This window comes from Equus caballus, chromosome 12 (genome assembly GCF_041296265.1).
Source record: "Equus caballus isolate H_3958 breed thoroughbred chromosome 12, TB-T2T, whole genome shotgun sequence".
NCBI classification, from domain to species: domain Eukaryota; kingdom Metazoa; phylum Chordata; class Mammalia; order Perissodactyla; family Equidae; genus Equus; species Equus caballus.
The window spans coordinates 41,557,291-41,582,783 of NC_091695.1; the positions used below are offsets into that span (position 1 = coordinate 41,557,291).

Genomic DNA, 25,493 nt, shown 5'->3' on the forward strand with positions numbered 1-25,493 from the left:
TCCTTTATCCTCTTGGGTTTACCTTTTTTATTCCTTCATTATCCATTTTGCTGGGTTTCAGAGGGAGCGTGGGCTTGGTCTTCTGTGGGTAACTGGGATCCCCCTTTGAGCTTTGCACTCACTGTTCCTTCTCTCTGGAATGTTCTTCCTACCACCCTTCCCTTTAGTGGCCCCTTGTCATCCTTCAGTGTGGCATGTTGCCTCCTCAGGGAAGCCTTCCCTGATTGCTTCCTCATGTGGCATAGCCCCCTGCACCCCAGTTCCTATCTCTCTCATCACCATCAAATGTGGAATGCTTGCCTGCGGGCATGAGTGAGCCGCCCCATGGAAGCTATTTGCTTTATAGTTTTTATCACACTCCTGAATCTCTTTACTTATTTACTGATTGGTTTACTCAGTCCCCCTTGTGCCCTCAGCAGCTGGAGGGGCATGCAGTAGATATATAGTCAACATCTGTGCAAAATGGTTTAGAGGGAAAAGATGCTGCTTGCCTGGGCAGATGGGGCTGGCGGGCTGGGGTTGGGGCCACAGCACAGAAGGCAGGGCTGAGGGTGGAGGGCTGAGGCTGGCAGGGGCTGGGCACACAGGGCGCCCCTGCCCACCCCAGCCTCCCCTTCCCGCTTATCCAGGCAGACCCGGTGCGGCTGACCCAGCTGTACGAGCAGGCGCGGTGGGACCTGCTGCTGGAGGAGATCGACTGCACCGAGGAGGAGATGATGGTGTTCGCGGCCCTGCAGGTGCCAGGCAGGCCTGGGGACCCGGTGGGGCTGGGGTGCAGGCCGGTCCCAGGGCAGGGAGGCCCCATCTCTGGGGCAGCCCAGCTCCAGGCACTGCTGGGCAGATGGGCTGCCCACTCAGCCCTCCCTGGCCGTGTGCCCCACCCAGTACCACATCAACAAGCTGTCCCAGAGCGGGGAGGTGGGCGAACCGGCTGGCACGGACCCGGGCCTCGACGACCTGGACGCAGCCCTGAACAACCTGGAGGTGAAGCTGGAGGGGTCGGCGCCCACGGACATGCTGGTGAGGAGGCGCTCTGGTTGGGGGGTTGGGGTCAGGGTCAAGTGCAGGGACCGGGCCCCCCTCTGACTCGGCTCCTCCCCAGGACAGCCTCACTACCATCCCAGAACTCAAGGACAATCTCCGGATCTTCCGGTGAGTTTGGGCGCGGAGTGGGTGGCCCTGCTGGAGGGGCCCAGCGTGGCGAGAGAGCGCAGGAGGGAGGGAGGCGGCCTGTCACAAAGCTCCCCCCTCCCCTGCAGGCCCCGGAAGCTGACCCTGAAGGGGTACCGCCAGCACTGGGTGGTGTTCAAGGAGACCACGCTGTCCTACTACAAGAGCCAGGAGGAGGCGCCGGGAGACCCCGTTCAGCAGCTCAACCTCAAGGGTGAGGGAGGGCGGCCCGGCCAGGACAGGGACGAGGGCAGGGGCTGGCTGGGGGCCCACCTGGCCCACCTGTGGGCCGGCCAGGTGAGTGAGAAGATGCCCTCTGTCCTGAGGCAGCTGTGCAGGTTCACTCACCCAAGGACCTCTCAGGCGGGGCTCCCCATCCCTGGCCTCCTAGCCCTCCCTTCTTCCCCCTCCAGGCTGTGAGGTGGTCCCCGATGTCAACGTCTCAGGCCAGAAGTTCTGCATCAAGCTCCTGGTGCCCTCTCCTGAGGGCATGAGCGAGGTCTATCTGCGGTGCCAGGACGTGAGCGAGGGCCGGGCCGGGGCGGGGCCGGGCTGAGGCTGGAGTAAGGATGGGGCCAGGGGCTGGACCACGGCCTGGCTAGCCCCTCCCCTGTCCCTCCCACCCCAGGAGCAGCAGTACGCGCGCTGGATGGCCGGCTGCCGACTGGCCTCCAAGGGCCGCACCATGGCCGACAGCAGCTATGCCAGCGAGGTGCAGGCCATCCTGGCCTTCCTGAGCCTGCAGCGGGCCGGCGGAGGGGGTGCGGGCAACCAACCCCAGGGCCCCGACGCCTCTGCCGAGGGCCTCAACCCCTATGGCCTGGTCAGCCCCCGCTTCCAGCGAAAGTTCAAGGCCAAGCAGGTGCCAGAGGGAGTGGGTGATGGGAATGACCACTGGCCACCCTTGACCCCTGGACCTCCATGGAGCGTTCCTCTGGAAAGCCACGTGCTCATTCATTCCTTTTCCCACCCGTGTCCCTGAGACAGAGCGTGCTTGTCCCCACCCTCTGGGAGGGGTCACAGCCCAGCCGCCCATGTCCACCTCAGGCCTGGCTCAGCTCATATTGGCTGAGTGGTGAGAGGGTGCACGTGGTGGCCCCACATTGGGCTCCACCCCTGCCCCAGGCTCAGCCTCGTGTCTCCCTGATGGGGACAGATAGGCAGGGGGTCTCAGGGACTTGGCGCCCCCTCACCAGTGTGGTCACGCAGCTCACCCCGCGGATCCTGGAAGCCCACCAGAACGTGGCCCAGCTCTCGCTGTCGGAGGCCCAGCTGCGCTTCCTGCAGGCCTGGCAGTCCCTGCCCGACTTCGGCATCTCCTATTTCACGGTCAGGTATGAGCCACCCCCCAGCCCGATGCCAGGGACCCTCTCTGCCCTCACCTGCCGCCTGGTGGGCCCTCCCTGTCTCTGTGGGCAGATCTTACCAAGGGCACCTCGTGTGTCCCCCCATCCTGTACCCCTAGAGCAAACACAAGAGAGAGATCAAGCCAGGGGAGCGGGAGACCCAGATCCCGTCCCAGCTGTGCCACGGACCGGCCCCTCTCTGGGCCTCGGTCAGCTGGGCTGTAGGACAGGGCTAGTGCTGGCTGCTGTGACAGGGAGTGCCCCTTTGATGGCTCCATTCCAAGCCTGCAGAGATATGAGTGAGGCAACGGATGATGATGATACAAAAATAGTTGTTATTTCAAGGCGTGGATTACGTGCTGATGCTGTTCAGTGTTATTATAATGATTATATCAAGGAATGCCCATTTGCTAGATGAGGAACTCAGGGCCCAGAGAACCTAACTGACTTCTTGCACAGCTGGCTCCAAGCACTGCCCCAGGCTGTCTGGGTGGGCTCCCGGGCCAAGCAGGGTGCGGCCCTTGCTCACACTCTCTCCCCCTGGGGACCAGGTTCAAGGGCAGCAAGAAAGATGAGATCCTGGGCATTGCCAACAACCGACTGATCCGCATCGACTTAGCCGTGGGCGACGTGGTCAAGACCTGGCGCTTCAGCAACATGCGCCAGTGGAATGTCAACTGGGACATCCGGCAGGTGGGCCCAGATGGAGGGTGGGGGCAAGGACAGGGGGCTGGCCAGACCCAGCCTCGGAAGGGACAGGGGCTGCTTCCTTATGCCACCCCCCCAGCCCCTCTGATTGCCCGCCCTGCAGGTGGCCATCGAGTTTGACGAGCATATCAACGTGGCTTTCAGCTGCATGTCCGCCAGCTGCCGCATCGTGCACGAGTATATCGGGGGCTACATTTTCCTGTCAACGCGGGAGCGGGCCCGCGGGGAGGAGCTGGACGAGGATCTCTTCCTGCAGCTCACAGGGGGCCATGAGGCCTTCTGAGGCCTGTCTACTGCCCCCGCGCCACTCACCACCTGCCATGGCCACTCCTAAGCCCACACCCATTTGGACTCACTGCCCACACCCTCTCCACTCATGCACTGAGCTGGGCACGTTCACACGCTGTCACTGGCTTTGTGCAGACCAGGCACCTGGCTGGGCCAGACTCTGCCATCCCCAGGCTAGGGAGGGGGGGCCCTGAGCTCGTACAGCGCCCACCCTTCCCTTGTCCGAGTGGCCGAGACCAACACCCCTGACCTAGCTGTAGTCCTGAGCTGTAGCTATAGGATGGTGACTCATGGTTTCAAACGGGAGTTTCTTTCTTGTTATCTTTTCTTTTTTTAATAAATATTTTATTGTTGGCTCATTCTTCTTCCTCTGGAGCTGTGCTTGGGGCCACTCTGACACTCTGTCTCTTCATCACCAGCCAAGGAGAGGGGCTTTCCTGAGACAGAGACAAGAGCTGGTTAGAGAAAGGGAGATCTAAGTCAGGCTGGGGTTGGGGGCTGGGAGAGAGGTGAGGACAGAGGGCACAAGCTTCAGGCACAAAGAATGGGGGAGGGGGTTTCTCACGGGTCGGGCGCAGCTGCAGGGCCTCCTTGAAGTACTTGGGAAGCAAGAAGCCATCAGCGTCCCCTGGAGTCAGGATCACCCCGTTGGCAGAGCGGAAGAAGGGGATTCCATCTGCAGACAGAACCAGAGAGGTGACTCCCATCCTCCCTGAAGGCCGAGGGCAGTCCCCGCTGTGTCCAGACTCACCTGCCAGGGCCAGGGGCCCGTTGATGAACACGGCCACTTCACAGTTTGGCCGTATGCCTACAGAGACAAGCAGAGTTGAGGCCTGGGATGCCTGGGGCTGCTGCAGTCATCAAAGCTGGGGTCCTGGGCTCGGTGGGGGGTGGGGATGCCACTGTATGCAGGGCCTTGACCAACAGAGGCTGTGACCCTTGGAGGGGGACCTTGGAGGACAGAGTGCATGGGAGTAGCAGGGGGGCAGGGCACTGACCACTGATGACACCAGGGTCCCCAGGCAGTCCGGTGGCCAGGTGGATGTGCGTCCTTCCCCGGCAGGACAGGCCCTTGAGAAGGATGGATGGCCAGTGTTGCCAGAACGTGCCATGGATGAGCATGGGGGGCAGGGCCTGCGGGGTCTCCAGGGGCATCAGCTCCAACTCAGGTACCTGGGATGGGAGCAGAAAAGGACAGCAGTGAGAACCCTCACAGGCAGGGGTCCCACCTGGCTCTCCCACTAGGCCACTTAGCCCCCACCTGCAGGGAGTGACCCTGGTTGGCCCGGATGAGAGGGCCGGTGCTGGGGTCCCCCGGCTGCAGGGCAAACCGCTGCTTCGCGTTGGTGGCCACCACACGCTGCACGTCTTCAGCCGAGAAGCTGCGGAACTGCGGCAGCTGCAGGAGGGCGCCCAGGGGCACGAATCCATCTGCGGGTAGGCCGGAGTGCTCAGGAGCCGACCTTGCTCTGGCCTGGGCACAGGGGCCACAGGCAACCCGGACAGAGCCTGCGCTTGGGGGTCCCTGGGTTTATCTGTGTGACCTTTAGAAAGCCTCGCCTTTCTGGGCCTGAGTCGTCTTAACTTACACGGGAACAGGATCAGCCTCATGGAGGATGGAGGGTCACAAAGATAAAGCGACCCTTTTTAGCACACTATCTAGCCCAGAGTAGACACTCAATAAACGTCAGTTGTCCCAACACCACCCCCCCGCAGTGTTGCCCACCCTTGAGCTAAGCGTTTATTGGGCCACTGGGCTGGGGGTATCACCAGGCCTGGTCTGGACAAAGCCTCCTCTCCCAGTTTGCCCTGGACATGATATTAGGCTCTGGCCTGCCCTGGACGTGGAGGCGATGTGCCCTCCAGGCTGTCCCCATAGGGCCGTGGACGGAGCCCTGGGGGAGGGCAGTCACAGACAGGCTCACACTGCTCCCTGGGCGGGAGCCACTCCACCCCAGCCTCCGAGACCCTCACTCACCGGCCCCCATGGGAAGCCCCAGCTTCAGGGCCCCGTGGCGCAGGGCGTAGGACAGAGCCTTGGACAGCTGCACGTCTCGGTCCTGAAAGAGCCCAGAGGTGGCCCCTGGTGACCCACCCTGCCCGCCCTGAACTCTGAGTGACCCTCTGCAGAAGGAGACCAGAGGGGGAGGCGTCTCCAGGGACAGTATGGCCCATCACCCCGACTCCCACCCCAGCAGCTCTTCCCAGGGAGCAGGGGCTCAGCGTCCCCCTCCTCTGCCCTCCCACCATGGGAGTAGGGGTGAGGGTGGGGACGCACCTGTTCCCGGGGTCTGCGAGCCTTTCTACCCCTGGGCCCTCCTGCTTCCTGCCTCCTTCCTCCAGAGGTGTCCATGGCCAAGACCTGTGGCAAGCAGTGACATGCGGGGACTGTTAAGGCCCCTCCACGTCCCGACCCTGCCCAGAAAGTCACAACGTCTCAGGATGCCAGAGCTGGGAGACGGATATCCAGCTCATTAAATTCACTCCCCATTCCGGACTCCCTGATGCAGATAGGGAAACTGAGTCCCAGGAGGCCCAAGGTCACAGAGAGTCAGTCCCGGAGCCCAGGAAAGCGGAGCCCCGGCGCCCCTGGCTCCCGGGTCGCCCAGCCAGGCGGGCCTGGGGAGGCGGGGCCGGAGTCCAGGCTAACAGGGCGGAAGCTCGGGGCCCGGGCCGGCGACACATCCAGGTCCCGAAGGCGGAGGAGGACGGGCGGGCTCACCCACTCCCGCCGGCGGCGGCGGACCCGGCCAAGGGCCGGGCCCAGCCAATGAGAGGCCGAGGGAGCAGGGGGCGGGTACTTCCGGTCCGGGGAAGGGGGCGGAGCCTGCCGGCCGAGTCTGCGGTGAGTGCCAGCTGGAGGCCGAGCTTCCGGAACCCGGGGTTGGAGGCAGGAGCCCTGGTTTTGGGAGACATGGGCATTATGGGGTGACTGGCCGCGGGACCTCTGGGTGGTAGGGATGCCCGGGGGTCCCAGGGATGTCTAGCAGCAGGAGTCTCACGGCTTTTGCGGGATGCTAAGACACTTTCCTGCCCAGGGAGTGGTCACGGGGTGCAGAAGCGCTGGGAACACCCTCAGCGGGTCTGTGGCAGGAGGGCCAGCTACCAGGTCCCCCAGGGTGACAGGCCTGGCTGTGTCCTCTCCCAGAGCTGCCCCGTCCAGACCATGGATCCTGAGGTGTCCCTGCTGCTGCAGTGCCCCCCAGGGGGGCTGCCCGAGGAGCAGGTCCAGGTTGAGCTGAGCCCAGCCTACGACCGTCGCCCACTGCCAGGAGGGGACAACGCCATCTCTGCTGCCTGGGAGAGTCGGCTCCAGGCCCAGCCGTGGCTCTTCGACGCCCCCAAGTTCCGCCTGCACTCTGCCACCCTGGCGCCCATTGGCTCCCCGGGGCCACAGCTGCTCCTGCGCCTGGGCCTGACTTCCTACCGAGACTTCCTGGGCACCAACTGGGCCAGCTCAGCTGCCTGGCTGCGGCAGCAGGGGGCCACCGACTGGGGTGACAAGCAAGCCTACCTGGCGGACCCTCTGGGGGTGGGCGCGGCACTGGCCACCGCTGACAACTTCCTAGTCTTCCTTCGCCGCTCTCAGCGGGTGGCCGAGGCACCTGGGCTGGTGGACGTGCCCGGTGGGCACCCTGAGCCTCAGGTGAGATGCCGGGCTGGGTGCAAAGGCACAAAGACGCAGACAGTTCAGCTTTGTTTTCCTCGTCCCTTAAAGGGGGAATTGGCACATCTCCGAAAGTCCCTGCTCAGTGCAGCCCCTCAGTCTCCCCACTGACCCCTGCCCCAGCCCTCTGGGGAGCTAGAGGATGGGGAAGGGGTGGCCAGAGGACCTAGCTGGACCTCTGGTTGTCCGTCTGGAAAAGGAAGCCCTGGGCCAGGGGATCACTAAGACTCTTACTCTGTCCAGCCAGGCCCTCAGGGCCAGCGGGTGTGGGGGAAGGCGGGGCGGGAAGAGGTGGGGACCAGGGGCTGAGCCTGACCTCTCACAGGCCCTGTGCCCTGGTGACAGCCCCCTGCACACGGACCTCCCTGGGGAGCTGGTGGTGCATGAGCTCTTCTCCAGCGTCCTCCAGGAGATCTGCGACGAGGTGAGTGGGGGGCAGCCTGGACTGGGTGGTAGGCAAGGAGCGAGGAGGTAGAACATGCTAGAATTCCACAGGTCTGGGATGGCGGGAGCATCTGCAGGCATCTGACATTGAGGGGAGAGCTTGGCTTTGCAGCTAGGCACACTTGGGGTGGGAGTACAACCCTCAGTTCTGTGTGCCTCAGGTTCTTCCGTTCACAGTGCGAACAATGATAAATGTCCTGCCTACTCCCGCCCAGGCTTGTTGAAAAGAGGAGTGAATGGGCGTCCCAGTTACTAATTCGATTTCCCTTGGTGACCCTGGGCAAATTGCTCAGTCTCTCCGGTTCCAGTTTTCCCATCTGTAAAATGAAAATGCCCAAGATTTGACATTCTGTGATTCTGGGCGCTTGAGCTACAAAATGTAAAGTGCTGTACAAGGGTAAGGCGCTGTTCTCAATTGAGAAGGGCAGGAATGTGGGCAGTGGGCACTGACAGGTGGGACCCCCGGCCCCAGGTGAACCTGCCGCTGCTCACCCTGAGCCAGCCGCTGCTATTGGGCATCGCCCGCAACGAGACCAGCGCCGGCCGTGCCAGTGCCGAGTTCTACGTCCAGTGAGTGAACCCGGGGGACAGGGTCCTAGGGAGGTGGGTGGTTGTGGGGCATGGCTGAGGCAGCTGGGGCTCCACAGGGACCCTCCGGGGCGGGGCACCCACCAGGCCACCCTCATGTCCTTGTCCAGGTGCAGCCTGACTTCTGAGCAGGTGAGGGAGCATTACATGAGTGGGGGACCTGAGGCCCACGAGTCCACGGGAATCATCTTTGTGGAGACACAGGTGCGAGGCGGTGAAGTGTGTCTTGCTTGGACAAGGAGCTGGGGTTGGGGCTTGCGGAGGCCAGGTGATGCATGGGGCCCCCAGATCCCTCAGAACTTTCCTCTGGAGCCCCAGGGCCTCACTGGGGATGCCCTCAGCCCAAAGGAGGGCCAGGGACTTGTTCAGCCCCTTTACCATGTCTCCCTAGGGGCGGGGCAGTACAGAGGGCTGCGAAGTTCGGGAACTGTGGGCACAGCTCCTGTGGGAGACCTCAGGGCTGGATGTCTGGGTCTGTCTCCCCACAGAGCGTGCGGAGGTTGCAGGAGACAGAAATGTGGGCTGAGCTCTGCCCCTCGGCCAAAGGCGCCATCTTCCTCTACAACCGGGTCCAGGGAAGTCCCGCCTGAGTCGCCTTAGGGTCCCCAGCCCTATCACCACAGCTCGAAAGACAATAAAGGACTTTATTCTTGGATTCCGTTGGCGTCTGCTCTTTCCGTGAGATCGAGAGGGGCCGCTGGGAGAGCCCTGGGTGGATGAGAGAGACAGCACAAGTGACTTTGAAAAAAAAAAAACTCAGCCTCAGTTTCCCCTTTACAACCTGGGAGGAGGGCCGTTTCCCCGGCCAGCCTCTGGTAAGGTTCTGGGCCGACTATAGGGTGGGAGCTGCTTTGTGTCTCTTGCAGCGCGGACTGACAGCCATGCCTGCGGGACAGCGACGGCGCCCGGGCCGAAAGCCTCACTAAGGGTCAGGCTCGGTGCCGCCCGCCTACCGGGTCGGCGCCCGCACCTTCCCGCACCTCCGCCGGCCTCCGCCAACGGACGTGGGGGGGGGGCGGAGCCCTCGCCGCGACTTCCGGGAAGGCGGGCGTGGTCAGGGTGTCTAAGCCAATGACAACGCGGGGGCGGGGCCTGAATAGAAGCAGGAAATGGCGGCGGCCACGGAGTTCGTGAGGGCGGCGGGGCGGGGCTTGGTTGTGGCTCCTCCTTCGCCCGCCCCCTGAGCTCCCTGTTAGGGGCGGGGGTCTCGGGGTTCGCGGCTGGGTGTCCAGGCGCCGAGGCTGGTGTGGAGAAGGGCCCCGCTCGCCGGGGCAGAGGCCGGACAGGTCCGGGACACGGGGGCCTGGCCCTGCACAAGGACGCCCCACCCGCGCCTGGCTCCCCCGGTCTGCTCCAGTTTGCCTTGGCGAGTAACCGCGGCCAGGCCCCTTCCCTCGGCCCCGCAGCGCGTGAAGTCTCGCCCGTCCCGGCCCCAATGCCCTCCTTTGTGGCTTCCTCTCCCCAGCCGCCCGCCCGCCGCCATGCTGCCCCTGCTGCCCCTGCGCCTGTGCCGGCCGTGGCCCCGCAGCCCTCCCGCACGGCTCCTCGCCACGGCCGCCCGGCAGCGGTGAGTCGGGCGCCGGGGGGCCGGCCGGATCGTTCAATGGGTTTTTGCTGAGGGCCTGCCCAGCTCTAGACCCTCCCGTGGGTGCCGATTTAGTCGGGATCTCTCTGCTCTGTCAGGTGCCTTACAGGCTGTGACAGGTAACCCTCACCTTCACTGCGGAGGACACAGGATCAGAGATTAAGGCACGACCCCTAAGGTCATACAGCGAGTTACGTGGCAGATCTGGAATTTGAGCCCAAATCAAACCCAGTGCACTTTCCACAACTCCAGTCATTGTTAAGCTGTGCATGACCCACCGGGGGAGGTGGAGTTAAAAATGCAGATTCCGGGGCCCTGCTCTGGAGATTCCGATCGGCAGGAATGAGGTGGGGCTCAGGAATCTGCTTTTTTAAACAAGCTTTTCAGGTGTTTCTGGCGCAAGGGGTCTGAGGACTACACTTTGAGATGTCCTGATCTGCACCAGACCCCCGCACACTCAGGGGGAGGGGTGGGTTGGAGTTAGATCTCTCTTGGTGCCTGCTTCAGCCTCTCAGCTCCTGGTTGCTGAGTTGAAGGGTGTGGCCCCGGGGGGCTGGGAGGGGCAGAGAAGGGGTACCCTCTGTGTTTCCTCAGCCCCTACGGGTTTGGGCCTCTCTGCACAGGTCTGGCCCCAGTAACTACTATGAACTGTTGGGGGTGCACCCGGGTGCCAGCGCTGAAGAAGTTAAACGAGCTTTCTTCTCCAAGTCCAAAGAGGTACCAGTGGTCCCAGGTGGGGAGAGGAGCGGGAAGTCTGAGCCAGATGGGGCACACTCCAGCTTCCCAGGAATGGAGCAGGGTGGCTCATTCAGATGGATGCCACATTCCTTCAGCATGCATAGGGAGGGGGAGGCGCCCCAAGGACAGAGGTCTGCCAGGGGGGAGGACAGGTTGGGGGGGGGGGCAGGGGCCCTGTCTGATGGCCTGGGCTTGGTTCTCTTGACTTGCCTGCTCTTAAGAAAGCCTGGACCAGGGCACATAGTGAGAGCCAGAAAGCAGGTGGGGAGGGCTTGCACAAGGGGAGGGGGCAGGAGTCTGTGCTTCCTGACTCTCTGGCCTTCTGGAAGGGTGGGCAGGCCTGAGAGTGAGGGTCCCTGCCCAGGTGGGGCTTCTGAGAATGATTTGAGCCCTTGTGGGTGCACATTACTGGGATGGGGCCTGGGAAGGGGCACAGAAAGGGAGATGAGGGGAGTCCTGCCCCACCCAGCTGCACCCTGACCGGGACCCCGGGAACCCATCCCTGCACTGCCGCTTTGTGGAGCTGAGCGAGGCATACCAGGTGCTCAGCCGCGAGCAGAGCCGCCGCAGCTACGACCACCAGCTCCGCTCAGCAACTCCCACAAAGTCTCCAGGAGCCACAGCCCATCCCAGGTCTGCTCATCAAGCACACAGGTACAGGAGTCCTGCCCCCTTCTTGCCCCTCTATGTCTCCTTGGGAGTGTCATCCCCACCCTGTCCTTTCTTCTCCCTCCCAGCAGCTCCTGGGCACCCCCCAATGCACAATACTGGGCCCAGTTTCATGGCGTGAGGCCTCAGGGACCAGAGTTGAGGCAGCAGCAGCGGAAACACAACCAGCGCGTGCTGGGGTACTGCCTCCTGATCATGCTGGCAGGCATGGGCCTGCACTACGCTGCCTTCAGGTGCGTCCTTGCCTTCCCCTGGGGTGTTGGGGGGAGGGATATGGGTGAGGGAGCCCAGGGCGGTCAGCTGTCCATCCACACCACCCCTGTGGCCCACACTCTCTCGTCTTGTGTCTCTCCGGAGCCTCTCCCTTGGCACAGGCAGCTCTGCACTGAGGGCTAATGTCATTTTCCGTTTTTTATAATTAGAATGTAAATCTTTGCTGTTGGCTGCCAGGGAGTGCTGGAGCCACCCAAAATCACGCACAAGAAGGAAGTGCGTTGGGAAGAGGCCTCACCAGCACTGTCCTCACTCAGTTGTCTCCCCGCCACTCTCATGCACGCATGACACAGGTTCTACAGCAAAGATGCCTAAAGGCCCGTGCCCACTGTTGGCAGCCGGCCTCGTTCAGTGGTTGCGTGAGATGTACAGCCCTTTCTAGTCTCCTGTGAGGACCACCCTGGTGCTCAGAGCAGCTGTCACCACTGTCAGCAGGACAGCCAGGGACCTGGGTGGCCACTGGACCCTGGACAGGCGCCGGCCACTCTGTGCCCCCCTCCCCACCCAGCACAGGCAGTTAGGCTGAGGTCCCCACAGATGCAAAGCTGTAAGACCCTAGAGTGGGGTGGAGGGGGTGGGACTTGGGGACAGCAGGGATTGGGGGCTCCAGGGTTAACGGTAATCCCCTTGCAGGAAGCTGGAGCAGGTGCACCGTAGCTTCATGGATGAAAAGGATCGGATCATCACGGCCATCTACAATGACACGCGGGCCCGGGCCAGGTCTGTCCCTGCTCTGTCCTGCCCTCTCTCCACCGTCCTGGCACCACCCTCCAGGGTCCCTGTCCCGACCACCCGGCTGCTCTCTCCTGCAGGGCCAACAGAGCCAGGCTCCAGCAGGAGTACCGGCAGAGGCAGCAGCTGCAGCCGCCACCTGGGCCTCCCCCAGGCCCGGGGATCGCGCCCCCGAGCACCAGCCCCTGAGGCGCATCCCTGGATGGGACCTCCTGGGCGTCCCCTCCCGGGACTCCCGACTCCCCGAAATGCGTGCAATAAAATGATTCTCAGAGCCCGTGTCCGCCTCCCTCCTTCAGGTCCAGCGCCCCCCGCCCGGGCCTCTCCGCCGGACGCGCCCCGCCCTCCGGGATCTGGCGGCAGCGACCCAGGAGCCCAGCCCCCTGGGCGGCGCGTCCCCTTTCCCCCGCTGCCGCGGGAGGGGGTGTGTGGAGGGGGCGGGCCCCGGCGGCGGCCTCGCCCCCCCTCCCCCGCCCCGCGGCCGGGTGGGGAGCGCGTGTCTGGGTCACATGAGCCGCCCGCCCGCCAGCCCGGGCCCGGCCCCCCACCGCCCCCGCCGTCCCCGCCGTCCCCGCCGCCGCCGCCCGCCGCCGCCAGCGGCCGCCCGCCCGCCCGGCTCCTCCGGCCGCCGCCGCTGCGCTGCGCTGCGCTGCCTGCGCCCAGGGCTCGGGAGGGGGCCGCGGAGGAGCCGCCCCCCGCGCCCGGCCCCCGCCCGCCGCGCCCGGGCCCGCGCCATGGGGCTCTGGCTGCCGCCGCCCCCCGCGCCGCCCGGCTAGGGCGATGCGGGCGCCCCCGGCGCGCGGCCCCCGCGGGCACCATGAGCCCCCTGCTCCGCCGGCTGCTGCTCGCCGCGCTGCTGCAGCTGGCCCCCGCCCAGGTACGTGCGTCCCCGCCCGCCCGCCAGCCGTGCCCTCTCTCAAGGTTGGCGGAAGTGGGGAGGCGCGGGGCCGCCGCGGCCGGGGGACCCGTGGGGTCTGGCCGCGCGCTGGGGCGTCGCGGGGACCTGGCCCGGGCATCCCACGGGAGGTGTCCTTCTCCGCCGGCCGCCAGCCCAGCCCCAGGGCCACTCCCCCGCCCCACCCCGTCCCCTGGGCGCAGCCGGGGGCGGGGCCGCGTTGGTGCCCGCAGGACCTGGTTTGGCTCCCACTGTGCCCCCTGCCGATTGCGGCCCCCTCCAGGGTGGGAGAGTGATGCCACCCGCAGAGCGCGCCTGGCCGATCGGTGCTAGGGCAGGTCCCAGGTGGCCAGGAGAGGACAAGTAAAGCTGGAGCGGCCTCAGGAACACAGCAGTCTGGAAAAATGTCAGAGAGGAGGTGAAGCGTCCTGACCCAAGGGCAGCGCCCCAGGGACAGCGACTGGGACAGCCCCTTCCTGGGATGCACCTTGGGTCCAGGTCTCTTCTCTCCCACAGGCCCCAGTCTCTCAGCCTGATGCCGCTGGCCACCAGAAGAAAGGTAATAGCAACAAGAACTCTGCACTAGCCAGCACTGAGAGCGCCGGTCCCTGCCCTGATCCCAGGCTCCTGTGTCCTTCCACTGTGTAATCGCAGCTGCTCTGTAAGATGCAAGCTCTGATCCTGCCCATTTCACAGCAGAGGACATGGAGGCAGTGGGGTTCCTGGGTTCTGGATGAACAGGGCAGCGGAGGACAGATTGGGAGGGCAGAGGGGGCGGGTGGAGGGGGCTGTGACAGGGGAACTAGGGAGAGCAGCTGCCAGGCCCAGGGTAGGGGAATGAGGGAGCAGCTGCAGGAAGCCCAGTGGGACTTACCCCTCACACATCTGCCCCCAGTGATGTCATGGATAGATGTGTATGCTCGTGCCACCTGCCAGCCGCGGGAGGTGGTGGTGCCCCTGACTGTGGAGCTCATGGGCACTGTGGCCAAGCAACTGGTGCCCAGCTGCGTGACTGTGCAGCGCTGCGGCGGCTGCTGCCCTGACGACGGCCTGGAGTGCGTGCCCACCGGGCAGCACCAAGTCCGGATGCAGGTACTGGGGCATGCCCAGCTGGCGTGGATGCTGGCGCCGCTCTGAGGGCTGAGGGGTGGCAGCCGGAGTCCTGGCTGGTGGGCAGGCTCCTCCCCCTCCAGCCCACAGAGCATCCTTTCCTCTCTCTCTGTCATTGTCTCTCTCACTGTCTCTTTCTCTGTTGTCCCGAGCACAGATCCTCATGATCCGGTACCCGAGCAGCCAGCTGGGGGAGATGTCTCTGGAAGAACACAGCCAATGTGAATGCAGGTGCCAGCCAGGCCCCACTTCTGAGCTCACAGAGACCAGGCTCAGGGGGTTTTGGGCATGGTGGACCCTCAGTGGGGACCAGGTCTCCGAGAGTAGAGCCGGGAGAGGCCTGGAATCTGGGTCAAGAGAGTAGGTGCTTGGCTTTCCTGATTGTCCTTGTTGTCTTTGTCTCTTACTTTTCAGACCAAAAAAAAAAGAGAGTGCTGTGAAGCCGGACAGGTGAGTCTCTTGGGCTCCTGCTGAGGTGGGTTGGAGCCCAGGCCCAGCACCCAGCATGTAAGGTGTGGGTGGCGCAGGGGTGTGTCAGCAGCTGTGTCCCACCCTTCCCCTCCCACTGATGTCCTTCTCTCCCCTTCCTCTGCTGTGTGCTCGGACCCGACCCCAGCTCTCGGGAACATTCTTCCTTCCCGCCCCAGACATGTTGCTTCTCCTCCTAGGGCTTCCACTCCCCACCACCGTCCCCAGCCCCGCTCTGTTCCGGGCTGGGACTCTGCCCCCGGAGCACCCTCCCCAGCTGACATCACCCATCCCACTCCAGTCCCAGGCCCCTCTGCCCACGCTGCACCCAGCGCCGCCAGCGCCCTGACCCCCGGACCTGTCACTGCCGCTGCCGACGCCGCAGCTTCCTCCGTTGCCAAGGGCGGGGCTTAGAGCTCAACCCAGACACCTGCAGGTGAGGAGCTGGGGGAGAGTGAGTTGGTTAGGGAAGGCGTCAGGGCCCTGTCCTGGAGCAGGTCCAGGGCGATCCCACCAGTGGGAGAAGAGCCAGCGAGGGGGGAGCTGTTGAATGTGTTGAACAAATATTTACCAAGCATCTGCTGGCACTGGGATCAGCGCAGACAAGGCTCCCGTGCTGAGGCGGGAGTCAGACACGAGGACATGCGATGGCAGCAGAGGGTGGCAAGGGCTGTGGTAAGGGGCACCTGACAGCATCTTTGAGAGGCCAGAGATGTCCTGGAGGAGGTGACATTGGCCTGGAATAGAAATGAGAGAGGCAGCTTGCCAATTTGCAAAGCTCTGGGCCTTCCCAGAAGCCCCTGTGATAGACATTTGTCCCACCTTATGGGCTCGGAGAGGCCAGGGGACATAGTGGAACCTTGTCCGCCCTTGTCTGAGGTGCTTGTCACCACCCCGCCCTTCCACAGTGAGGCCATGGGGTGGCATCATGTGGGCCGGCCGGTTGGGGCCTCCCAGGAGTGTAAGGAGAGTGGGGTTTCCAGAAGCTAGCAAGGGCGGGGGGAGTCTAGAGGAGCTGGACAGAGCTCCGTCAGCATGAACAGACCCCTCTCCTCTCCTCCGCAGGTGCCGGAAGCTGCGAAGGTGACACATCGCTTTTCAGACTCAGCGGGGCCACTTGCCTCACAGGCCACACCCCAGAGGAGGACAAGAGGGCAGCCTGGTGTGACCGGCCCAGCCCACAAGACCTCAGCCTGGGCGGAAGCTGCTCCAGGCCCTGGGCTTCTCGAAGGGCTTTCCACTTGTCCCTATTTCTCCAAGGCTGCCACCCAACAGGGTGGACAGAGTGGGACGAGGAGACTTGGAGGCAGCAAGAGCGCTCACGTTCCCACTCGGGAGAGAATGGGGTCCCATCTCCGTTTTTAACCACCCTGTGCAAGTGAGCATCTTACAACTGGGTCTGCCCTCCCCTCGCTAAGAAGACCCCGATCCTCTGCACATCAAGGGAGTTGGGCTCTGGGACAAGAACTGTGACCCCCAACCCTGATAAAAGAGATGGAAGGAGCTGTCCCTGCCTGTGTCACTGTTTGTCACTGTCCAGGCTGGCTGGTTTGGACACCAATGTCTGCATCCCACTGCCTCCCAGACCCGGAGCTTGTCTGTCTTACTGATGGAGGAAATGAGGCCTGAGGCCACACACCAGGTCACAGCCAGAATCGTGCGTTCTTCATTCATGCTCTTCTTGCCAGGCCCCAGGGAGTCCCCGCCCCCTGCTATCACAAGGGTTCCTTTTGGAAGGAGACGGCCCCTTATGGCCAGTGAGCTTGAGGTGGGAGCTGGATCTGCTGAATGACCTTGGTTGTCACTGCCCCTCTCTCTGGGCCTCAGTTTCTCCCTGTGCACACGCGGGGAATGGATGATTGCTGTGGTCAGGGCCCTTGGGCTCCAGGGAAGTTTGAGTCTGTCTTCACATGACAGAAAAGAACACCCACCCTCCCTGCCCCCTGTAGCTTAACTCTAAAGTCACGGCTGCCCTGTCCCCACCTCATGCCCACCGCCCTGAAAGGGAAGGGCCGTGGCTGGCGGGTGTGGTTTGGGAGACAGCTCCCGCCGCCCCCAGCTTTTTCTCCATCTTCACCTTCCTGGTGTTGCCCTGCTGAGGCAGGACCTTCAGGGCAGAGGTCAACCCAAAGCGGCTACGCTAAGGGAGGCCTTCTCAGCTTGGAGAGTGTGGTCATGATCTTGTTGGGCCCCAGGCAGGAGTGGGGTTAAGCCAGAAGGGGCAATCTCTGACAGCGATGGCTATTTCCAGATCATCTCTCAGCCACGCTGTCAGTGAAAATGCCGCCGCCCAATCAGAGGGAGACAGGTGAGGGCCAGGGGGCCTGGCGCGCCCGCTTAGCCCTCATAGGCACCCCTCGCGGAGACCTCAGCCCGAGGTGGGCGCTGTGATGGTGTTCCTTTCTCAGTGGAGGAAACAGGCTCAGAAAGGCTGATGGCCCTGGGGGTTGACCTCAAGCCGGCCGTCTTCCCAACACTCAGATTTAGCTGCCTCCCAGCTGCGGGTTCATTACTCCGATGGACAGATGTTTATGGGCACTGCCGGGTGCGCGGGCGTCTGAACATCAGTCTGGTCGGGGAACAGGCCCGGCCCGACCGCTCCAGTCGTGACTCGGTGGTCAGCGCGGCGGCTCGGGCGGGCACGGATGCTGGGGGAGAGAAAGCGGGGAGAGCGTTCGCATGGGCCAGGGCCTGATGCGCATCATCCCCTCATCCCACGGGGGCCCTGCGTTACAGGGACGCCAAATGCCACCAGGCCAAGGAACGGGCTCAAGGTCACATAGCCAGTCAATGAGAGGCACCCCCCAAATTCCAGCCCAGGTCTCACTCTGAAGCCCGGGCTCTTTCCACAGCATCTAACTGGGGATGTGGATCCTGAAGCGGCTCAGGGGCAAACAGGAGGGCAGTGGGAGAGGAGGGGGGCGACGGAAAATGGCGTCTCGAGACCCCCTCTGGGAACTCGCGCCCTCCTGACCTTAAAGTCACGTCGACCGGAAGTGCCTTCGGCCCTTTCGGAAGTCACTTTCACCTAACTTCACGGACTACCGCGCCACCGGAAGGGACGCGTAGGTCACGTGGCGGCGTGGGAGGCGGAGCCAGCAAAGGAGCCGCCCCGGCGGGCGTGTGGCAGCGGGTTTCGCACGGTCCAATGAGGGCGGGCGGCGTGGCCCGGCTTGGTGGCGACGATGACGCGCCTGCGCAGAGACGGCGGCGCGGCTGGGGTTGACTCCGGGGGCGCGGCGAGGAGGTGAGCGGGGGCCACAGCCCGGGCTGGGGGGAGCCGGGGTGCAAGGGGGCAGGCTGGATCAGGCCGGGCAGGAGCGGGCCGGGGCTCCGGGTGTCAACGAGGGATAGGTTACGAGGAAATTGGGGGTTGGGGTCGGAGCTGTCTGGGGATGCCGCAGGGGGAGGGTTCTCACTCCGCACGGGGCGGGGCCCCGGGACTCGGGGCGGGACGTGGAACGGAGGCGGGTGGGCCCTCTGAGCTGGTGCCAGTGGAAGGCGGAGCTCCGGGGCTGGGGGCGGGGCTAGGGCCGGTGGGGGGCGGGGCCTGGCCCTTGGAGGAGGAGCTGGAACAGGAGGAAGGCGGAGCCCCGGGTTTGGAGACCGAGGGGGACGGAGCCCAGACGCTGGGGGCGGGGCTTCAGCCGGTGAGTGGCGTGGCTACGGTTCAGGAAAGGGGGTCTAGTTCTGTCGAGGGCGGGGCTCCAGGGCAGGGGGCGGAACCACGCCCCCTAAAAGGCGGGGCCAAGGAGCCCAGTGAAGGGGTAGGTCCAGGTAATGGCCCTGGACGTCCACGCGGGGGCGGTCTCCGTGGTGGCCGGGCCTGGGGCCGCGGTAGGCCGAGAACTCCCCCGGGAGAGGTGGTGTGGGTGGAGCGGGCTCGGCGATCACCCGACGCGGGGCCAGTCTGGGTGCCCCGCAGACCCCCGAGGGCTCAGAGCTGGGGCGGCGCCCCGGGCGGAGGCTCAGGGCCGGCCTGGGGGGTACCCCCGGAGGACCGGGGCTCCCCTGAGCCGTCTAGCGGCGATGTGTGGGTGCCTCGGAGCCGGCCCCCTGCAGCGGCCGCAGAGGTGTGGGTGTGCTGGGCGGGGGGCAACTGGGTGTGGCGTGAGTGGGGTCGCCCAGTCGGGGCAACTGCTGTGCAGTCAGATAGGGTCTGGACTTTGCGTAAAGGGACGGGTGGGAATTGAAGAGCGGAATTGGGGACCGGGAGGGAAGGAAGGGCTGGGGGTGAGCCAAGGGGCGGGGCCCTGGCTGCTGTGGCCTCCCCTGACCCCCTCCCCCCGCTGCTGGGGTCCTCGGGCAAGCCCCCTTCTCACTGGACTGGTAAGTGTGGCCGGGGAGTCCCGGGGAGGGGGCGGTGACCCGGGACAAGGGGATCCCCAGGGGCAGGCAAGACATGTTGGGGGTGGAATCTTCCTGGTACCTGCCAGTATTCCATGCCTTCCCCGCCCTCTCCCCCCGTCGGTTGGTCGGTCGGGGTCTGTCCCCGCAGAGACATGAGGCTGAGCTGGGTCCTGACAGTACTGTCCATCTGCCTGAGCGCCCTGGCCACGGCCGCAGGGGCCGAGGGCAAACGGAAGCTGCAGATCGGAGTGAAGAAGCGGGTAGACCACTGTCCTATCAAATCGCGCAAGGGGGACGTGCTGCACATGCACTACACGGTGGGTGCGGGGGCGGAGCTTTGGGGGTGGGTGGGTCTTCTGGAGACCAGGGAGGACTTGGGAGCCAGGTTCCTCTGCCAACAAGGTGGGTGACCTTGGGCAAGTTCCCTGTCCCTTCTACACCAGTTTCCATGGTTTTACTTGCTTTTCCCTGTCTACTCGCTAGAGTGGCATCAGCAAGCAGTGACAATGTACTGTGAGCCACCCAAGGCTCTGTCCCCTTCTAGGACTATGGCTGCCAGTGCTATGGGGGGCCAGCTTGATGGAAAGAGCAGCTGGGGTAGGGGGAGTCCCAGGGAGGCCCCTCTTCCTCACTGGCCTTCCCACGATCCCACAGGGAAAGCTGGAAGATGGGACGGAGTTTGACAGCAGCCTGCCCCAGAACCAGCCCTTTGTGTTCTCCCTGGGCACGGGCCAGGTCATCAAGGGCTGGGACCAGGGGCTGCTGGGGTGAGTCGGGGGGCCATGGCTGTGGGCCAGGAGATGAACTGTGGGGGGCACACACCAGGTTTAAGGTGGGAGGCAGGGAGCCTGGTGCTGCCATGTGCTGAACACGTGTTGTCCTGCAGGATGTGTGAGGGGGAAAAGCGGAAGCTGGTGATCCCGTCAGAGCTGGGTAAGAGGCCCTTCCTGAGTGGGGATGGGGGAGTTCCGGGTTCAGGGTGTGTGTCTGGGGAAGGGTGAAGGTTAATTCAGCCTCCGCATTGGTCTGCACCCCATCCATTCATTACACTACATGCCTCTTCCAAGTCTGACTATGTCCAGCATGGGGGATGGGGCAAGACCCTTGGGGCACCCGCTCTGGTGCCCACCCTCTGCCCTCTCCCAGGCCTTTCACAGCCCCCTCCCATCTCCATTACACCATCTCCATTTCTGGCCTTGCTGAGCTGGGCAGAGGCCTGGCTTCAGCCCGGATGTCTGCGGAACGCCTCTTGGCCTGGCCACAGCTCACTTTGTTTCTCTCTGCATCTTTGACAGGGTACGGAGAGCGGGGAGCTCCCCCCAAGATTCCAGGTAATACTTCTTCCCACCTCCCGTCTCCCGTGCCCATCCCGTCTCCCGGTGGCCCTGGTTCTCAGCCTGACCCCACTTCTCCCCTGCAGGTGGTGCAACCCTGGTGTTTGAAGTGGAGCTCCTCAAAATCGAGCGACGTTCAGAACTGTAGCCACACTGGGGAGGGGCAGCGGCGAGGCCCCCGTCAGGGACCAGACTGTTTAAAAAAACAAAAAAAAACTTAAAGCCCATCAAGTGAGCCTGTGTTTTGTGTGTGGGCCCTGAGAGACTTAGAAGCCACAGCTCCCGCCTCAGCACCGCCCCCATCCCCTCCTTTCCTGGCTGCAGAGCCTTGGGGTCGAGGCTCAATGTCCTGGGGATCACCATGGCCAGGCCCTGGGTGGCATGGTGGCCTTGCCCGGGGGGGAAAGGAGTGTTCCTGCCCACCAGCAGCAATACCATTCCCCTCCAGCTCCCCAGCCGCTTCCAGCTCTTGGTCTGGGAGTAGCACTGGGCTATCCCCATGGCTACGTGGCCCTCAGGAAGGCTTGTGGTCACCTGGGGAGAGGCTGAGCTGGCAGTAGCTGTGGAGCAGTGTGTCCCCCCTCAAAGAGACCAGCCGAGCCTGTGAGCTGCACCAAAGGCATATCCTAGCTTTATTAAAGGGCCCGCGCTGCAGAGTCAATATAAAAACACAAAAAGTCCCATCAGTTTAATAACAATAAAAAACCCCAAAAATGGAAAACTGAGGGGGCAGGGAAGAGGCCCCTGGGCCAGGGGCACGGGGAGCCCTGCTCATGGCACCAGGCCTGGCCACGGGGCTCCCCGGTATTGCTGTTGCTATGAGGTCGAGGGGCAGCGATTGTCCTGTGGGAGCCACCGTTCCGCTGGGTCAGGGACCCTTACTTCTTCTGGGGTGTGCTCAGCTTCTGCATGCCCCGGATCTTGTCCAGCAGGCCAGAGATGAAGGCCTGGAGAGGAGGAAGGACATTAGGGAGACCAGACCCCAAGAAGACGGGAGCCCAGGCTGTCCTGTCAGCCCGCCCTGGGGGAAACCACTCACTCACCTCAGTGGGTTTGTAACAGTCAACCAGCAGCTCCTAGTGGGGGAATACGTATAACTGGTGAGTTCTCAGGAACAGGCCGAGAGTTTACCTGTACCCACTTCCACGGCACTGGGGCCACCCTGAGGCCCAGGGGAGCCACAGCCACTCAACAGCTAGCCGAGTACCATCAGCCCCATTCGACAGGTGGAAGCTGAGACCCAAGAAGACCTGGCTCCAGAGCCTTGCTTCCCCAAGGGGTACAGCCTCCAGGCAGCCCCCTACTCCCTGCTCCCTGACCTGGCCGCGCTGTCCCCCAGCCCCTCTCTCACCTTGACCCTGGCAGCCCGGGTATCGTCACTCTCCATGTCCAGGAGCTCGTCCACGTCGATCTCCAGCTCGGGGATCTCCTCTTCCTGGGGGGAGGGGGGAGGGTCTGAGAGGGGCTCTCCGGCCGGGGCCCCTGCCCTGCTACAGGGCGAGCCAGCCCTCTTTGCCCAGCAGACAGCAGCAGCTACTCCGAGGAGGAAAACAGCTCAGGCCCGTGCCAAGGCAAACTGCCCGATGCGGGGGGAGCTTCCTGTCCCTGCCAGTGGGCACCCTGGATGCCAGATGAGGCCAGACAGCTAGGGCTGGGGACCCTGGGCTGGGAGCCCTGCAGACGTGTCTCCCCAACTTCCGGGCCCCCCATCTCAACCAGAGCACAGGTGGGGCCAGCTGTCCCAGCTCATCACAGCCCCTTCCCTTCCCCCAAACACCTGTCACAGCTCCCCGGGAGTGAGGAGGAAGTGAAGGGTGAGGGGTCAGTGGGAAGGACCCAGGCCTGGTAAAGGGGGAACAAAGAGCCCACGCTTTGCTGAGGGAGGGGGTGCTTGCCACCCCTCCCCCCCAGGAAGCATCCATGGGTCTGGAGCCAGCGCATTCCACGGCTAGGCTAGGGTAGGCAGTGCGGGGCAAGCCCACTCCTCCGCCCTACCCCCCGGGGCCTGAGTCACCATTTGAGCAAGGAAGGAGTCATGGGGTGGAGAACCATAACCCAGCGAGCGGGCTAGCCTGCCCCACGTCGGCCAAGATGGAGTTCCAGGCTAGCCCATTAGAATAACCCAGACCCTTTACAGTCCCCCCAACCAACCAGGGTAGCGCCTTTTAACCACTCTATGCTAGCAGGCACTAGGTAGACCTCTTTCCACGGCCAGCCCAGGCTAGCCCCATGCCTCCTGCCCAAGGCCGGGCAATCCTTTGAGGCTTCTAGAGGACCCCAAGCTTGACCAGGGTAGCGGCAGGAGGAAGGCAGAGTCCGAGACAGCGTAGAAGAGAGGAGTGACTTAGGTCAGACAAGAAAGAGCACACATTGGGGGCGGGGAGTACAGAGAGGAGGGGAGGGCGCGGAAGCGGAGCGCCCATTGACTCGGGTGACAGGCGGGTTCAAGGTGGGGTTCCCAGGCGGCCCGACGCGGGACCGATTTTAGGGTGTTGGCGCAGGGAGGGGACACACACCTGGCAGTCGTAGAGGCGAGTGAGCTGCTCCAGGATCCACTCCTCCAGGTTGAGGCGCTTCCGTAGCTCCTTGCGGTCGTACTTGACCGTGACCTTCCCTTGGCGCCTCACTGGGCCCTCGTCGTCCGCGCCGCCCGGGCCCTCGCCTGCAGCCCCAGGGGGGCTCTGAAAGTAGACGCGGGGCCCGGGGCCGCCACCGCCCGGCCGGGGGGCCGGGGCCGCCAACGCCGCGCCCCCCGCGGGGCCGCTGTCCGCCATGGCGGCCGCCGGGGCCACGTGCGCGCGTCGGGCCCCTCCCTGCGCCGCCGCCTCCCGGACGCCCGCCGGCTGGCTCCGGGCCGCTGGCTCGGGTTAGCTCGTGGGCTCGGGTCCGCGCGGCTCCGCGGCGAGGGCGGCGGCGGGGGCGCCCGGGGGCAGCTGCAGCATGCGGAGCCCCCGGGCCTGGCCTGGCCGCGCCCCGCCCCCTCCCCGCCGATCCGCCCGCCCTTTGTCCCCCGCGGCCGCCGCCCGAGCCGCCGCCGCCGAAGCCGCTTTCTCTGTCTCGCTCGCTGCCCCCGCCCCCCGACCACACCCCCTTAAAGGGCCAGTCCCGCCGCAAAACCCTCACCCCTACCCCGCCCCCGCGCGGGGGCTAGGGGAGGGTCTAGGCGTCAGGGGTTTTGCCCTGGATGTCCGCTATCCTTTTTAACCTTCCTGCCCCAAACCCAGGCGCTCTAAGCGCCCAGTACCAGTATTTGCTCTCCCGTCGGGACCCTAGTGTTCTGTCCTCATTGAAGCAAAAACAGGGGCCGTCTGGGAATGGAGGAGAGTGGGCACTGCGACGGAGTGGGACGGAGGTCCGGGGAGGAAACGTAGGAGCCCCCGATGTCTGTCTGGGTCCTCTGGCCCTTGGCCAGCTGGGGGCGAGCCGGCTTCTCCGTGCGGACCGACACGTGGACTGGGCTCCCAGGAGTGGAGGAGTGGAGAAGGTGGGCAGGAGCTGCCCAGGTCCCCGGACGCCCTACCAGGCAGGGTCCCGCGCCCCCCCACGGTGGAAGCCCGGATTGCGGGCGAGCAGAGCCACCCTGGTGGCCTGAAGGGCCAGACCCCAGGCAGCCACCGCCCACCGGCCAAGATGGCGGCGGGGAACGGGATTATGGGAAATGTAGTTCGCTGGGTCCGGTCCCGCATGGCCGCCCCTCCCCCGCAGCGGAGCCCCGGCAGGGGAGCGCAGAACTTGTTTGGGGCGCCCTCCTCGACAGGGCGCCGCCCTCTGCACCCCGCAACCTCTGTGTGTACAAATGAGGAAACTCGAGCGTAAAGAGCTAGGAAGTGGGGGAGCCGGAACTCATGATGATAAAGATAATAATAAGAGCTGACCCATAATAAGCGTTTCTCGAGTAGGTTCCAGCGTGACGGCACCGCGCTCGCTCTCCTGCACATCCTCGCCCTGCGCCTCCTTCCGTGCTGCAGATCTCACAGGCGCCTTACCTGGGCCACCTCTCTGGAGCAGACCGCGTATCTCATTCCCGCACCCACCCCGTGTGATTTCTGTCTCTTTCAGCAGTCTCTCCCATTCGCTTGTTCATTGTCTCCCACTTCTAGACTCCGCGCTCCCCGGAGCCCAGACCTGTCCGGCCCTTCTGTGGTGCTGATGCCCAGGGCTGAGGCAGCCTGCTCGGCCTCAAACCCACGAATATCGGGCAAATTACCTGATTCTTCTTGAACTCTAAGCACCGACGTCAGACTCATAGGAGGTGCACCATAACTATTGGTCCCACGAATGACTGAAAGGAGGAATGAATTTCCTGGAAGGTTATGATGAAGATGAGAGAGGAAAATGCATGGGACGTTCAATGACTGCACCGCAGGGGTTAATGAAGCCGCCACACAGCTGGACTGGACGGAGATGGAGCTCAGCTAGCGAACCCAGGCTGTGTGCTCAAACCCCCTGACTCCAAGTCTCCATTCATCCCCTCTGCCTCCCCTTAGATACCGCCCCAAAAGGCTGGGATGCTTTTGCAGATGGCAGGCTCACCGCCTGCGGTCCCAAGCAGAGTCTCAGGGTCTGAGAGGCAGTAAGTGTTTCTGTCTCAACCCGCCACAGACACCCTCTCTCTGGGGGGCATAGAAGCCCTATGCAGTAGGTGGTTTCAGAGAGGTGTTGAGACTGGCCCAGGGTCACACAGCTGGTGCAGGAGCCAAACTCGAACTTAAGACTTTAGGCTTACCTTGTAGTTGAGGTGAGGAGACAACAAGAAGGCAGAGGCTGGGAATGGTGTGTGTGTGTGCAGGGTGGGTGAGGTGCGCTTCTCACTGAGGGGCTGAGTGGTGGGGGCTCCGTCCAGGGCAGGCAGATGTGGCTGACACCTCTTCCCTCCCCAGCTCCCCTTCTGGCCTTAGCCTCCCTTCAGCCAGCCTGGGGGGCCAGGAAAGGGCTGACCCTTGCTCTTACAGATTAGGCAGGACCCACCCTTTCCCCTGGGAGCCCCGTTCCCAGCCTGGCCTCTGGCTCTGAGCCTGGCCTGATGGGAAGAGCAATTTACCCAAGTCCGAATTCTGCACCACACCCCACCTCACCTCACAAGGCCGTCCGCTTTCTGAGCCCCAGCAGCGAATCGGGCCTTAGGGGT

General features: G+C 64.0%; 7 protein-coding genes and 3 long non-coding RNA genes across 29 annotated transcripts in view; 5 read left to right on the forward strand and 5 right to left on the reverse strand.

The window, feature by feature from the left end:
• The window catches only part of FERMT3 (FERM domain containing kindlin 3), a 17,301-nt gene extending 13,430 nt beyond the window's left edge, over positions 1–3,871 (forward strand). Inside the window, exons 7-15 of the mRNA XM_001488884.6 lie at positions 630–737; positions 886–1,020; positions 1,103–1,152; positions 1,260–1,384; positions 1,584–1,690; positions 1,799–2,032; positions 2,380–2,504; positions 3,068–3,209; positions 3,328–3,871. Of these exons, the coding sequence (XP_001488934.1) occupies positions 630–737; positions 886–1,020; positions 1,103–1,152; positions 1,260–1,384; positions 1,584–1,690; positions 1,799–2,032; positions 2,380–2,504; positions 3,068–3,209; positions 3,328–3,507 (1,206 nt within the window). The 3' untranslated portion in view covers positions 3,508–3,871. The remainder of the gene's footprint in view (positions 1–629; positions 738–885; positions 1,021–1,102; positions 1,153–1,259; positions 1,385–1,583; positions 1,691–1,798; positions 2,033–2,379; positions 2,505–3,067; positions 3,210–3,327) is intronic.
• Positions 2,832–6,406, reverse strand: TRPT1 (tRNA phosphotransferase 1). Its single transcript, XM_023654297.2, has 8 exons — positions 6,235–6,406; positions 5,791–5,874; positions 5,491–5,572; positions 4,774–4,943; positions 4,511–4,685; positions 4,264–4,320; positions 4,078–4,188; positions 2,832–3,949 (listed from the first exon to the last, which is right to left on the reverse strand). The coding sequence occupies exons 2-8, from the start codon at positions 5,863–5,865 to the stop codon at positions 3,858–3,860; spliced, it is 762 nt and encodes a 253-aa protein (XP_023510065.2). The 5' UTR covers positions 5,866–5,874; positions 6,235–6,406; the 3' UTR covers positions 2,832–3,857.
• Positions 6,169–8,866, forward strand: NUDT22 (nudix hydrolase 22). 3 transcript variants are annotated; one of them, XM_023654284.2, is made up of 6 exons: positions 6,169–6,357; positions 6,661–7,158; positions 7,505–7,603; positions 8,096–8,193; positions 8,322–8,415; positions 8,700–8,866. In XM_023654284.2, the coding sequence occupies exons 1-6, from the start codon at positions 6,283–6,285 to the stop codon at positions 8,799–8,801; spliced, it is 966 nt and encodes a 321-aa protein (XP_023510052.1). In that variant the 5' UTR covers positions 6,169–6,282; the 3' UTR covers positions 8,802–8,866. The 3 variants fall into 3 exon arrangements, with proteins under 3 accessions (XP_023510052.1, XP_001489060.4, XP_023510053.1); XM_001489010.6 differs by having other exon boundaries at positions 6,352–6,440; XM_023654285.2 differs by having other exon boundaries at positions 6,355–6,402.
• Positions 7,601–14,415, reverse strand: LOC138916743 (uncharacterized). 2 transcript variants are annotated; one of them, XR_011424092.1, is made up of 5 exons: positions 13,978–14,415; positions 13,591–13,832; positions 13,340–13,499; positions 8,296–8,919; positions 7,601–7,940 (listed from the first exon to the last, which is right to left on the reverse strand). It is a non-coding gene; the product is annotated as an uncharacterized lncRNA (long non-coding RNA). The 2 variants fall into 2 exon arrangements; XR_011424093.1 differs by lacking the exon at positions 13,591–13,832 and having other exon boundaries at positions 13,978–14,115.
• On the forward strand, positions 9,299–12,482 carry DNAJC4 (DnaJ heat shock protein family (Hsp40) member C4). 8 transcript variants are annotated; one of them, XM_070230157.1, is made up of 7 exons: positions 9,299–9,497; positions 9,596–9,778; positions 10,420–10,513; positions 11,004–11,188; positions 11,275–11,436; positions 12,110–12,196; positions 12,289–12,482. In XM_070230157.1, exons 2-7 carry the CDS (start codon positions 9,693–9,695, stop codon positions 12,395–12,397), a joined length of 723 nt encoding a protein of 240 aa, XP_070086258.1. In that variant the 5' UTR covers positions 9,299–9,497; positions 9,596–9,692; the 3' UTR covers positions 12,398–12,482. The 8 variants fall into 8 exon arrangements, with proteins under 8 accessions (XP_070086258.1, XP_070086257.1, XP_070086259.1 ...); XM_070230156.1 differs by having other exon boundaries at positions 9,301–9,497; positions 11,272–11,436; XM_070230158.1 differs by having other exon boundaries at positions 9,306–9,497; positions 11,004–11,167; positions 11,272–11,436.
• On the forward strand, positions 12,780–16,184 carry VEGFB (vascular endothelial growth factor B). Of its 4 annotated transcripts, none has more exons than XM_023654288.2 (7): positions 12,780–13,085; positions 13,602–13,662; positions 13,999–14,195; positions 14,371–14,444; positions 14,628–14,663; positions 14,882–15,117; positions 15,747–16,184. In XM_023654288.2, exons 1-6 carry the CDS (start codon positions 13,026–13,028, stop codon positions 15,093–15,095), a joined length of 642 nt encoding a protein of 213 aa, XP_023510056.1. In that variant the 5' UTR covers positions 12,780–13,025; the 3' UTR covers positions 15,096–15,117; positions 15,747–16,184. The 4 variants fall into 4 exon arrangements, with proteins under 4 accessions (XP_023510056.1, XP_023510059.1, XP_023510060.1 ...); XM_023654291.2 differs by having other exon boundaries at positions 14,983–15,117; XM_023654292.2 differs by having other exon boundaries at positions 12,781–13,085; positions 13,620–13,662; positions 14,983–15,117.
• Positions 15,253–17,768, reverse strand: LOC111775960 (uncharacterized). 2 transcript variants are annotated; one of them, XR_011424091.1, is made up of 3 exons: positions 17,656–17,768; positions 17,134–17,329; positions 15,253–15,418 (listed from the first exon to the last, which is right to left on the reverse strand). It is a non-coding gene; the product is annotated as an uncharacterized lncRNA (long non-coding RNA). The 2 variants fall into 2 exon arrangements; XR_002811937.2 differs by having other exon boundaries at positions 17,049–17,329.
• FKBP2 (FKBP prolyl isomerase 2) lies at positions 17,741–20,592 on the forward strand. Of its 5 annotated transcripts, none has more exons than XM_003362625.5 (6): positions 17,741–17,928; positions 19,180–19,348; positions 19,686–19,798; positions 19,918–19,964; positions 20,327–20,362; positions 20,452–20,592. In XM_003362625.5, the coding sequence occupies exons 1-6, from the start codon at positions 17,867–17,869 to the stop codon at positions 20,511–20,513; spliced, it is 489 nt and encodes a 162-aa protein (XP_003362673.3). In that variant the 5' UTR covers positions 17,741–17,866; the 3' UTR covers positions 20,514–20,592. The 5 variants fall into 5 exon arrangements, with proteins under 5 accessions (XP_003362673.3, XP_070086263.1, XP_001489607.2 ...); XM_070230162.1 differs by lacking the exon at positions 17,741–17,928 and adding an exon at positions 17,954–18,331; XM_001489557.6 differs by lacking the exon at positions 17,741–17,928 and adding an exon at positions 18,313–19,010.
• A 377-nt stretch (positions 20,593–20,969) lies between these two features.
• On the reverse strand, positions 20,970–23,322 carry PPP1R14B (protein phosphatase 1 regulatory inhibitor subunit 14B). Its single transcript, XM_023654294.1, is given in 6 exon segments — positions 20,970–21,312; positions 21,409–21,441; positions 21,717–21,800; positions 22,882–23,163; positions 23,165–23,271; positions 23,274–23,322. Coding segments are annotated over 6 exon segments (609 nt in total). The 5' UTR covers positions 23,308–23,322; the 3' UTR covers positions 20,970–21,243.
• A 906-nt stretch (positions 23,323–24,228) lies between these two features.
• Positions 24,229–25,233, reverse strand: LOC138916742 (uncharacterized). 2 transcript variants are annotated; one of them, XR_011424090.1, is made up of 3 exons: positions 25,092–25,233; positions 24,573–24,647; positions 24,229–24,364 (listed from the first exon to the last, which is right to left on the reverse strand). It is a non-coding gene; the product is annotated as an uncharacterized lncRNA (long non-coding RNA). The 2 variants fall into 2 exon arrangements; XR_011424089.1 differs by having other exon boundaries at positions 24,573–24,668; positions 25,092–25,230.
• Between the last annotated feature and the right edge of the window lie 260 nt (positions 25,234–25,493).

Coding starts and splice junctions, on each gene's coding strand:
- TRPT1 (XM_023654297.2), bottom strand. CDS start 5,865: ATGGACACCTCTGGAGGAAGGAGGCAGGAAGCAGGAGGGCCCAGGGGT. Junction 4,944..5,490: donor GGGGCTTCCCATGGGGGCCG/GTGAGTGAGGGT, acceptor GCCTACCCGCAG/ATGGATTCGTGCCCCTGGGC. Junction 4,189..4,263: donor CGGGCCCCTGGCCCTGGCAG/GTGAGTCTGGAC, acceptor TTCTGTCTGCAG/ATGGAATCCCCTTCTTCCGC.
- NUDT22 (XM_023654284.2), top strand. CDS start 6,283: ATGAGAGGCCGAGGGAGCAGGGGGCGGGTACTTCCGGTCCGGGGAAGG. Junction 7,159..7,504: donor GTGGGCACCCTGAGCCTCAG/GTGAGATGCCGG, acceptor GACCTCTCACAG/GCCCTGTGCCCTGGTGACAG. Junction 8,416..8,699: donor TCATCTTTGTGGAGACACAG/GTGCGAGGCGGT, acceptor GTCTCCCCACAG/AGCGTGCGGAGGTTGCAGGA.
- DNAJC4 (XM_070230156.1), top strand. CDS start 9,693: ATGCTGCCCCTGCTGCCCCTGCGCCTGTGCCGGCCGTGGCCCCGCAGC. Junction 9,779..10,419: donor GCCACGGCCGCCCGGCAGCG/GTGAGTCGGGCG, acceptor CTCTCTGCACAG/GTCTGGCCCCAGTAACTACT. Junction 12,197..12,288: donor GACACGCGGGCCCGGGCCAG/GTCTGTCCCTGC, acceptor TCTCTCCTGCAG/GGCCAACAGAGCCAGGCTCC.
- VEGFB (XM_023654288.2), top strand. CDS start 13,026: ATGAGCCCCCTGCTCCGCCGGCTGCTGCTCGCCGCGCTGCTGCAGCTG. Junction 13,663..13,998: donor CGCTGGCCACCAGAAGAAAG/GTAATAGCAACA, acceptor ATCTGCCCCCAG/TGATGTCATGGATAGATGTG. Junction 14,196..14,370: donor AGCACCAAGTCCGGATGCAG/GTACTGGGGCAT, acceptor TCCCGAGCACAG/ATCCTCATGATCCGGTACCC.
- FKBP2 (XM_023654295.2), top strand. CDS start 18,462: ATGGCCCTGGACGTCCACGCGGGGGCGGTCTCCGTGGTGGCCGGGCCT. Junction 19,349..19,685: donor TGCTGCACATGCACTACACG/GTGGGTGCGGGG, acceptor ACGATCCCACAG/GGAAAGCTGGAAGATGGGAC. Junction 19,799..19,917: donor TGGGACCAGGGGCTGCTGGG/GTGAGTCGGGGG, acceptor GTTGTCCTGCAG/GATGTGTGAGGGGGAAAAGC.